General features: G+C 46.3%; 1 protein-coding gene across 1 annotated transcript in view; it reads left to right on the forward strand.

Annotated features, from left to right (window-relative positions):
- Nucleotides 1–12393, forward strand: part of LOC106608419 (SH3 domain-containing protein 19) — a 44039-nt gene that overhangs the window by 3897 nt on the left and 27749 nt on the right. The window contains exons 2-6 of the mRNA XM_045721404.1: nt 78–102; nt 4823–4863; nt 5534–5582; nt 6956–7091; nt 12098–12281. Coding sequence (XP_045577360.1) covers nt 78–102; nt 4823–4863; nt 5534–5582; nt 6956–7091; nt 12098–12281 — 435 coding nt within the window. The remainder of the gene's footprint in view (nt 1–77; nt 103–4822; nt 4864–5533; nt 5583–6955; nt 7092–12097; nt 12282–12393) is intronic.

The following is a 12393-nucleotide window of genomic DNA, read 5'->3' on the forward strand; positions in this document are numbered from 1 at the left end:
CTCTCTCTCTCTCTTTCTCTCCTCTCTTTCTCTCTCTCTCTCTCTCTCTGTTATCTCTCTCTCTCTCTCTTCCTCAGAGAGGCACAAGGAACACAGACTGAGGTGAGTTCTGACAGATAACTGTCATATCATGTTAATTACCTTGCTTGACAAACACACACACACACACACACACACACACACACACACACACACACACACACACACACACACACACACACACACACACACACACACATGGCTATCAGGTTAGGAGGTATTATCAGGGCTAGTGGTTGGGTGAGAAATTTCCCTCCTGAACAAGTGTAGTAGACTATCTGACTTCCTCCAATAAACCAATTTAGCAGGACCTCAGGAAGAGTAGCTGCTGTCTTGGAACTAATGGGGATCAATGATAAATACAAATACATTAGTTCCTGCCAAGGCAGCAGCTACTCTTCCTGGGGGTTTATTAAGGATCCCCATTAGTTCCTGCCAAGGCAGCAGCTACTCTTCCTGGGGTTTATTATGGATCCCCGTTAGTTCCTGCCAAGGCAGCAGCTACTCTTCCTGGGGTTTATTATGGATCCCCGTTAGTTCCTGCCAAGGCAGCAGCTACTCTTCCTGGGGTTTATTATGGATCCCCGTTAGTTCCTGCCAAGGCAGCAGCTACTCTTCCTGGGGTTTATTATGGATCCCCGTTAGTTCCTGCCAAGGCAGCAGCTACTCTTCCTGGGGTTTATTATGGATCCCCGTTAGTTCCTGCCAAGGCAGCAGCTACTCTTCCTGGGGTTTATAATAGATCCCCATTAGTTCCTGCCAAGGCAGCAGCTACTCTTTCTGGGGTTTATTATGGATCTCCATTAGTTCCTGTCAAGGCAGCAGCTACTCTTCCTGGGGTTTATTGTGGATCCCCATTAGTTCCTTCCAAGGCAGCAGCTACTCTTCCTGGTGGTTTTTATGGATCCCCATTAGTTCCTGCCAAGGCAGCAGCTACTCTTCCTGGGGTTTATTATGGATCCCCATTAGTTCCTGCCAAGGCAGCAGCTACTCTTCCTGGTGGTTTTTATGGATCCCCATTAGTTCTTGTCAAGGCAGCAGCTACTCTTCCTGGGGTGTATTGTGGATCCCCATTAGTTCCTGCCAAGGCAGCAGCTACTCTTCCTGGTGGTTTTTATGGATCTCCATTAGTTCCTGTCAAGGCAGCAGCTACTCTTCCTGGGGTTTATTGTGGATCCCCATTAGTTCCTTCCAAGGCAGCAGCTACTCTTCCTGGTGGTTTTTATGGATCCCCATTAGTTCCTGCCAAGGCAGCAGCTACTCTTCCTGGGGTTTATTATGGATCCCCATTAGTTCCTGCCAAGGCAGCAGCTACTCTTCCTGGGGTTTATTATGGATCCCCATTAGTTCCTGCCAAGGCAGCAGCTACTCTTCCTGGGGTTTTATTATGGATCCCCATTAGTTCCTGCCAAGGCAGCAGCTACTCTTCCTGGGGTTTATAATGGATCCCCATTAGTTCCTGCCAAGGCAGCAGCTACTCTTCCTGGGGTTTATTATGGATCCCCATTTAGTTCCTGCCAAGGCAGCAGCTACTCTTCCTGGGGTTTATTATGGATCCCCATTTAGTTCCTGCCAAGGCAGCAGCTACTCTTCCTGGGGTTTATTATGGATCCCCATTAGTTCCTGCCAAGGCAGCAGCTACTCTTCCTGGGGTTTATTATGGACCCCCATTAGTTCCTGCCAAGGCAGCAGCTACTCTTCCTGGGGTTTATAATGAATGCCCATTAGTTCCTGCCAATGCAGCAGCTACTCTTCCTGGGGGTTTATAATGAATGCCCATTAGTTCCTGCCAATGCAGCAGCTACTCTTCCTGGGGGTTTATTATGGATCCCCATTAGTTCCTGCCAAGGCAGCAGCTACTCTTCCTGGGGTTTATTATGGATCCCCATTAGTTCCTGCCAAGGGAGAAGCTACTCTTCCTGGGGTTTATTATGGATCTCCATTAGTTCCTGCCAAGGCAGCAGCTACTCTTCCTGCGGTTTATTATGGATCCCCATTAGTTCCTGCCAAGGCAGCAGCTACTCTTCCTGGGGTTTATTATGGATCCCCATTAGTTCCTGCCAATGCAGCAGCTACTCTTCCTGGGGGTTTATTATGGATCCCCATTAGTTCCTGCCAAGGGAGCAGCTACTCTTCCTGGGGTTTATTATGGATCCCCATTAGTTCCTGCCAAGGCAGCAGCTACTCTTCCTGGGGGTTTATTATGGATCCCCATTAGTTCCTGCCAAGGCAGCAGCTACTCTTCCTGGGGTTTATTATGGATCCCCATTAGTTCCTGCCAAGGGAGAAGCTACTCTTCCTGGGGTTTATTATGGATCCCCATTAGTTCCTGCCAAGGCAGCAGCTACTCTTCCTGCGGTTTATTATGGATCCCCATTAGTTCCTGCCAAGGCAGCAGCTACTCTTCCTGGGGTTTATTATGGATCCCCATTAGTTCCTGCCAATGCAGCAGCTACTCTTCCTGGGGGTTTATTATGGATCCCCATTAGTTCCTGCCAAGGGAGCAGCTACTCTTCCTGGGGTTTATTATGGATCCCCATTAGTTCCTGCCAAGGCAGCAGCTACTCTTCCTGGGGTTTATTATGGATCCCCATTAGTTCCTGCCAATGCAGCAGCTACTCTTCCTGGGGGTTTATTATGGATCCCCATTAGTTCCTGCCAAGGGAGCAGCTACTCTTCCTGGGGTTTATTATGGATCCCCATTAGTTCCTGCCAAGGCAGCAGCTACTCTTCCTGGGGTTTATTATGGATCCCCATTAGTTCCTGCCAAGGCAGCAGCTACTCTTCCTGGGGTTTATTATGGATCCCCATTAGTTCCTGCCAAGGGAGCAGCTACTCTTCCTGGGGTTTATTATGGATCCCCATTAGTTCCTGCCAAGGGAGCAGCTACTCTTCCTGGGGTTTATTATGGATCCCCATTAGTTCCTGCCAAGGCAGCAGCTACTCTTCCTGGGGTTTATTATGGATCCCCATTTAGTTCCTGCCAAGGCAGCAGCTACTCTTCCTGGGGTTTATTATGGATCCCCATTAGTTCCTGCCAAGGCAGCAGCTCCTCTTCCTGGGGGTTTTTATGGATCCCCATTCGTTACTATTCTTAGGTAGCGGAATGACTTTACCTTCCCTCCAGGCCTGAGGCCACACTTTCTAGTCGGCTTAAATTGAAAATATGGCAAATAGGAGTGGCAATATCGTCCGCTATTATCCTCAGTAAGTTTCCATCCAAGTTGTCAGACCCCGGTGGCTTGTCATTGTTGATCGACAACAATTATTTATTCACCTCTTCCCCACTCACTTTACGGAATTCAATGTACAGTTCTTGTCTTTCAGAATTTGGTCGGATATACTTGGATATGTAGCGTCGCCGTTTTTTGCTGGCATGTCATCCCTAAGCTTGCTAATCTTGCCAATGGAAAAATCATTAAAGTCGTCGGCAATATCAGTGGGTTTTGTAATGAATGAGCATCTGATTCAATGAATGATGGGGCTGAGTTTGCCTTTTTCCCCCCAAAATGTCATTTAAGTTGCTCCAAAGCTTTTTTACTGTCATTCTTTACGTCATTTATCTTTGTTTCATAGTGTAGTTTCTTCTTTTTATTCAGTTTAGTCACATGATTCCTCCATTTGCAGTACGTTAGCCAATCGGTTGTGCAGCCAGACTTATTTGCCTCAAACCTTTAGCCTCGTCCCTCTCACCCATACCATTTTTCAATTCCTCATCAATCCACGGGGATTTAACAGTTTTTTACAGTCATTTTCTTTAATGAGTGTTTATTAGTAACTGGGTTAAGCAACATCATGAATGTGTTCAGATCAGCGTCTGGTTGCTCCTCATTACTCACCACAGACCAACAAATATTATTTACATCAACATCATATGAATCAGTACAAAACTTATTGTATGACCTCTTATACACTATATTAGGCCCAGCCTTTGGGACTTTGGTTTTCCTAGATATGGCTGCTATATTGTGATCACTACATCCGATGGATCTGGATACTGCTTTAAAGCAGATTTCTGCAGCGTTAGTAAAGATGTGATCAATACATTTTGATGATTTCATTCCTGTTCTGTTTGTAACTACCCTGGTAGGTTGACTGATAACCTGAACCAGGTTACAGGCACTGGTTACAGCTTGAAGCTTTCTCTTTAGTGGGCAGCTTGATGAAAGCCAGTCAATATTTAAATCACCCAGAAAATAGACCTCTCTGTTGATATCACATACATTATCAAGCATTTCACACATTATCCAGATACTGACTGTTAAGCACTTGGTGGTCTATAGCAGCTTCCCACCAGAATGGGGCTTTAGGTGAGGCAGATGAACCTGTAGCCATATTACTTCAACAGTATTTAACATTATCCAGATACTGACTGTTAACACTTGGTGGTCTATAGCAGCTTCCCACCAGAATGGGCTTTAGGTGAGGCAGATGAACCTGTAGCCATATTACTTCAACAGTATTTAACATGAGATCGTCTCTAAGCTTTACAGGAATGTGGTTCTGAATATAAACAACAACACCTCCACCGTTGGCATTCCTGTATTTTCTGTAAATGTTATAACCAATGGGGATCCATAATAAATACACACACACACACACACACACACACACACACACACACACACACACACACACACACACACACACACACACACCTTAGCTGTGTTTCTGGAAGGAAACCTGCACTATGTATTCTGTAATGGAGAAAGATAGCAGGTTGAATGAAGGAATGACATCACTTTCTCTTTCCCTTGATTCTTTCCTTCTTCCTTTCCTCCAGCCAAGGACCTCTGTCCTCCATCAGGGCCGCCATTAAGAGGAGTGAGTGTCCCTGTCTTTTACTCTTCCTTTATTACTCTACACAACAACTGATGACTTGTCTGTATATAGGAGCTGCTCCTGGACGAAGTTTCCCCTAGGTACAGATCTAGGATCAGTTTCCCCTCAACCAAGCGTAGCCTTAATCGTTAGTGGGGAAAATGCAAAACTGACCCAAGATCAGGGGGAACTGTTGTTAGTGCTATAAATCTATATAAGCTATCATCTTTCCTGGTGTTAGTAGCACTTGCCGCTTTCAAGACGACTGGGAACTGGGAAAATACGAAGTCAAATCGTGACGTCAGTGATCTTCAGGTCGGAAAGTCGGAGCTCTAGAAAAGAGGCCCGAGTTGGAATTCCGAGTTGGATGACTCTTCAAAACGATTTTTGACAGTTGTACCTGTTTTTTTTTTTTTTTTTTTTTCCTGAGTTCCCAATTGTCTTGAACGCGCTGAAGACGGAAGTCTGACATTTCCAAGTTTTCCCAGTTGTTTTGAACACGGCATTATGACTAGGCCATCTCATGTTATGAGCTTTATAATGAGTGTGATGGTTAAATTTCCCCTCTTGACCAGGTGTCTGTCCCTTGTGAAAGAGGTTTTCAGACCTCAATAGTACTTCCCGGTTAAATAAAAATCAATAAAAAAAAAAAAACGGTGTTTCTCTGTCTCAGCGTCAACTAGATCCACTTCCCTGAGCGAGAGCAACCCCAGAGACAGGAGGTGAGTTTCACGGCTGAGTTTAGTGACGCATTTCACAGGTCCAGATCAGATCCAGATCCAGATCAGATCCAGATCAGATCCAGATCAGATCCAGATCCAGATCAGATCCAGATCAGATACACCCAAGTTTCAGCTTTCTGGTGTCTTTCATCATGATAGATTGAGCTTTGATTACATGCCTCTGGCCTGTGGTATACTGATGTCCTCTGGCCTGTGGTATACTGATGTCCTCTGGCCTGTGGTATACCGATGTCCTCTGGCCTGTGGTATACTGATGTCCTCTGGCCTGTGGTATACCGATGTCCTCTGGCCTGTGGTATACCGATGTCCTCTGGCCTGTGGTATACCGATGTCCTCTGGCCTGTGGTATACCGATGTCCTCTGGCCTGTGGTATACCGATGTCCTCTGGCCTGTGGTATACCGATGTCCTCTGGCCTGTGGTATACCGATGTCCTCTGGCCTGTGGTATACTGATGTCCTCTGGCCTGTGGTATACCGATGTCCTCTGGCCTGTGGTATACTGATGTCCTCTGGCCTGTGGTATACCGATGTCCTCTGGCCTGTGGTATACTGATGTCCTCTGGCCTGTGGTATACCGATGTCCTCTGGCCTGTGGTATACCGATGTCCTCTGGCCTGTGGTATACCGATGTCCTCTGGCCTGTGGTATACCGATGTCCTCTGGCCTGTGGTATACCGATGTCCTCTGGCCTGTGGTATACCGATGTCCTCTGGCCTGTGGTATACCGATGTCCTCTGGCCTGTGGTATACCGATGTCCTCTGGCCTGTGGTATACCGATGTCCTCTGGCCTGTGGTATACCGATGTCCTCTGGCCTGTGGTATACCGATGTCCTCTGGCCTGTGGTATACCGATGTCCTCTGGCCTGTGGTATACCGATGTCCTCTGGCCTGTGGTATACCGATGTCCTCTGGCCTGTGGTATACCGATGTCCTCTGGCCTGTGGTATACCGATGTCCTCTGGCCTGTGGTATACCGATGTCCTCTGGCCTGTGGTATACCGATGTCCTCTGGCCTGTGGTATACCGATGTCCTCTGGCCTGTGGTATACCGATGTCCTCTGGCCTGTGGTATACCGATGTCCTCTGGCCTGTGGTATACCGATGTCCTCTGGCCTGTGGTATACCGATGTCCTCTGGCCTGTGGTATACCGATGTCCTCTGCCCTGTGGTATACTGATGTCCTCTGGCCTGTGGTATACCGATGTCCTCTGGCCTGTGCTATACCGATGTCCTCTGGCCTGTGGTATACCGATGTCCTCTGGCCTGTGGTATACTGATGTCCTCTGGCCTGTGGTATACTGATGTCCTCTGGCCTGTGGTATACTGATGTCCTCTGCGTGTTATTAAAAGCCGTCCAGAGATCACCATCCTATCAGCTGAGCCGCTGGCGTCCAACACCTGGTTCCCCGGGGCTTCTGGGGGATTCCCTCCGCCCCCTCCTCCTGCTGCTGTGATCTGGGGCAGCAGTATACCTCCTACTATACAGGTAACGAACCCTCCTCTTCCTCCTCCTCCCACCACTATGATCTGGGGCTGCAGTATACCTCCTTCTATAGGGTACAGAAAGAATGGCGTGGATGACAATTTAATCTTCTTATGATGACGGACACCCACGTCATCTCCTATAATATGATGATGGACAATACCAGTCAAAAGTTTGGACACACCGACTCATTCAAGGGTTTTTCTTTATTTTTAATATTTTATACATTGTAGAATTATAGTGAAGACATCAGAACTATGAAATACCACATATGGAATCATGTAGTAACCAAAAAAGTGTTAAACAAATCAAAATATATTTTATAAACTCAGCAAAAACAGAAACGTCCTCTCACTGTCAACAGCGTTTATTTTCAGCAAACTTAACATGTGTAAATATTTGTATGAACATAACAAGATTCAACAACTGAGACATAAACTGAACAAGTTCCACAGACATGTGACTAACAGAAATGGAATGATGTGTCCCTGAACAAAGGGGGGGGTCAAAATCAAAAGTAACAGTCAGTATCTTGTGTGGCCACCAGCTGCATTAAGTACTGCAGTGCAGCTGGTGTAAAATAGTCATATGTTTGAGAAATTGAAGTAATAGCATTTCTAAGGTATTTGAATAACGCGCCACGGGATTTCACTGGCTGTTACGTAGGTGGGACGAAATCGTCCCACTGGCCCTAGAGAAGTTAATTCCATTCCAGTTATTACAATGACTTCTTCCTCCTATAACTCCTTCCACCAGCCTCCACTGACAAGTGCACTGATATTTCTATAAAATAAATGTATAAAATATATATATATCCACTTCTAACAACAGTACATGACCAGGTAACTTACCACCTACCTACCTGTACCTTATCTAGTCAGACCATACAGGTAATATACCCTATCCTACCACACCTGACCAGGTAACTGACCAGCTACCTACCTGTACCTTATCTAGTCAGACCATACAGGTAATATACCCTATCCTACCACACCTGACCAGGTAACTTACCACCTACCTACCTACCTGTACCTTATCTAGTCAGACCATACAGGTAATATACCCTATCCTACCACACCTGACCAGGTAACTTACCACCTACCTACCTGTACCTTATCTAGTCAGACCATACAGGTAATATACCCTATCCTACCACACCTGACCAGGTAACTTACCACCTACCTACCTGTACCTTATCTAGTCAGACCATACAGGTAATATACCCTATCCTACCACACCTGACCAGGTAACTTATCACCTACCTACCTGTACCTTATCTAGTCAGACCATACAGGTAATATACCCTATCCTATCACACCTGACCAGGTAACTGACCACCTACCTACCTGTACCTTATCTAGTCAGACCATACAGGAAATATACCCTATCCTACCACACCTGACCAGGTAACTTACCACCTACCTACCTGTACCTTATCTAGTCAGACCATACAGGTAATATACCCTATCCTACCACACCTGACCAGGTAACTTACCACCTACCTACCTGTACCTTATCTAGTCAGACTATACAGGTAATATACCCTATCCTACCACACCTGACCAGGTAACTTACCACCTACCTACCTGTAGCTTATCTAGTCAGACCATACAGGTAATATACCCTATCCTACCACACCTGACCAGGTAACTTACCACCTACCCACCTACCTGTACCTTATCTAGTCAGACCATACAGGTAATATACCCTATCCTACCACACCTGGCCAGGTAACTTACCACCTACCTACCTGTACCTTATCTAGTCAGACCATACAGGTAATATACCCTATCCTACCACACCTGACCAGGTAACTTACCACCTACCTACCTGTACCTTATCTAGTCAGACCATACAGGTAATATACCCTATCCTACCACACCTGACCAGGTAACTTACCACCTACCTACCTACCTGTACCTTATCTAGTCAGACCATACAGGTAATATACCCTATCCTACCACACCTGACCAGGTAACTTACCACCTACCTACCTGTACCTTATCTAGTCAGACCATACAGGTAATATACCCTATCCTACCACACCTGACCAGGTAACTTACCACCTACCTACCTGTACCTTATCTAGTCAGACCATACAGGTAATATACCCTATCCTACCACACCTGACCAGGTAACTTACCACCTACCTACCTGTACCTTATCTAGTCAGACCATACAGGTAATATACCCTATCCTACCACACCTGACCAGGTAACTTACCACCTACCTACCTACCTGTACCTTATCTAGTCAGACCATACAGGTAATATACCCTATCCTACCACACCTGACCAGGTAACTTACCACCTACCTACCTGTACCTTATCTAGTCAGACCATACAGGTAATATACCCTATCCTACCACACCTGACCAGGTAACTTACCACCTACCTACCTGTACCTTATCTAGTCAGACCATACAGGTAATATACCCTATCCTACCACACCTGACCAGGTAACTTACCACCTACCTACCTGTACCTTATCTAGTCAGACCATACAGGTAATATACCTATCCTACCACACCTGACCAGGTAACTTACCACCTACCTACCTGTACCTTATCTAGTCAGACCATACAGGTAATATACCCTATCCTACCACACCTGACCAGGTAACTTACCACCTACCTACCTGTACCTTATCTAGTCAGACCATACAGGTAATATACCCTATCCTACCACACCTGGCCAGGTAACTTACCACCTACCTACCTGTACCTTATCTAGTCAGACCATACAGGTAATATACCCTATCCTACCACACCTGACCAGGTAACTTACCACCTACCTACCTGTACCTTATCTAGTCAGACCATACAGGTAATATACCCTATCCTACCACACCTGACCAGGTAACTTACCACCTACCTACCTACCTGTACCTTATCTAGTCAGACCATACAGGTAATATACCCTATCCTACCACACCTGACCAGGTAACTTACCACCTACCTACCTGTACCTTATCTAGTCAGACCATACAGGTAATATACCCTATCCTACCACACCTGACCAGGTAACTTACCACCTACCTACCTGTACCTTATCTAGTCAGACCATACAGGTAATATACCCTATCCTACCACACCTGACCAGGTAACTTACCACCTACCTACCTGTACCTTATCTAGTCAGACCATACAGGTAATATACCCTATCCTACCACACCTGACCAGGTAACTTACCACCTACCTACCTACCTGTACCTTATCTAGTCAGACCATACAGGTAATATACCCTATCCTACCACACCTGACCAGGTAACTTACCACCTACCTACCTGTACCTTATCTAGTCAGACCATACAGGTAATATACCCTATCCTACCACACCTGACCAGGTAACTTACCACCTACCTACCTGTACCTTATCTAGTCAGACCATACAGGAAATATACCCTATCCTACCACACCTGACCAGGTAACTTACCACCTACCTACCTGTACCTTATCTAGTCAGACCATACAGGTAATATACCCTATCCTACCACACCTGACCAGGTAACTTACCACCTACCTACCTACCTACCTGTACCTTATCTAGTCAGACCATACAGGTAATATACCCTATCCTACCACACCTGACCAGGTAACTTACCACCTACATACCTGTACCTTATCTAGTCAGACCATACAGGTAATATACCCTATCCTACCACACCTGACCAGGTAACTTACCACCTACCTACCTGTACCTTATCTAGTCAGACCATACAGGTAATATACCCTATCCTACCACACCTGACCAGGTAACTTACCACCTACCTACCTACCTGTACCTTATCTAGTCACACCATACAGGTAATATACCCTATCCTACCACACCTGACCAGGTAACTGACCACCTACCTACCTGTACCTTATCTAGTCAGACCATACAGGTAATATACCCTATCCTACCACACCTGACCAGTTAACTTACCACCTACCTACCTGTACCTTATCTAGTCACACCATACAGGTAATATACCATATCCTACCACACCTGACTAGGTAACTGACCAGCTACCTACCTGTACCTTATCTAGTCAGACCATACAGGTAATATACCCTATCCTACCACACCTGACTAGGTAACTTACCACCACCTACCTGTACCTTATCTAGTCAGACCATACAGGTAATATACCCTATCCTACCACACCTGACCAGGTAACTTACCACCTACCTACCTGTACCTTATCTAGTCAGACCAGACAGGTAATATTCCCATATCCTACCACACCTGACCAGGTAACTTACCACCTACCTACCTACCTGTACCTTATCTAGTCAGACCATACACGTAATATACCCTATCCTACCACACCTGACCAGGTAACTTACCACCTACCTACCTGTACCTTATCTAGTCACACCATACAGGTAATATACCCTATCCTACCACACCTGACCAGGTAACTTACCACCTACCTACCTGTACCTTATCTAGTCAGACCATACGGGTAATATACCCTATCCTACCACACCTGACCAGGTAACTTACCACCTACCTACCTGTACCTTATCTAGTCAGACCATACGGGTAATATACCCTATCCTACCACACCTGACCAGGTAACTTACCACCTACCTACCTGTACCTTATCTAGTCAGACCATACAGGTAATATAGCCTATCCTACCACACCTGACCAGGTAACTTACCACCTACCTACCTGTACCTTATCTAGTCAGACCATACAGGTAATATACCCTATCCTACCACACCTGACCAGGTAACTTACCACCTACCTACCTGTACCTTATCTAGTCAGACCATACAGGTAATATACCCTATCCTACCACACCTGACCAGGTAACTTACCACCTACCTACCTGTACCTTATCTAGTCAGACCATACAGGTAATATACCCTATCCTACCACACCTGACCAGGTAACTTACGGTATTATCCATACCTGTCAAGGTTTCAATTCCTGTGGCTGATGGGATGCTATACTCTGGGTTCTGTTCTTTCAGGTGTGAGTCATTCATAGTTTTGTTGACATTTTCCCTCCCTCCAGCCCCCTCCTTCTTATGACGAGGTGATTAGAGAGAAGACTCAGGTACAGGTACAGGTGTTGCCTCCCTCCTCCTCCTCCCCCCAACGCTCGGTCTCCACAACTACCATCGCCACGCAGACCGACACCGGAGTAGAATTCTCAGCAGTGGCCCACGGCCACGCCCCCAACCAGAGAGGCTCTGTGGGTAAGAGAGGGGGCGAGGAGAGAGGAGAGAGGGGTTGTTTAGCGTGAGGAGAGAGGGGCGAGGAGAGAGGGGTTGTTTAGCGTGAGGAGAGCGGGGCGAGGAGAGAGGGGTT

The sequence above is a fragment of the Salmo salar genome, chromosome ssa07, assembly GCF_905237065.1.
Source record: "Salmo salar chromosome ssa07, Ssal_v3.1, whole genome shotgun sequence".
NCBI classification, from domain to species: domain Eukaryota; kingdom Metazoa; phylum Chordata; class Actinopteri; order Salmoniformes; family Salmonidae; genus Salmo; species Salmo salar.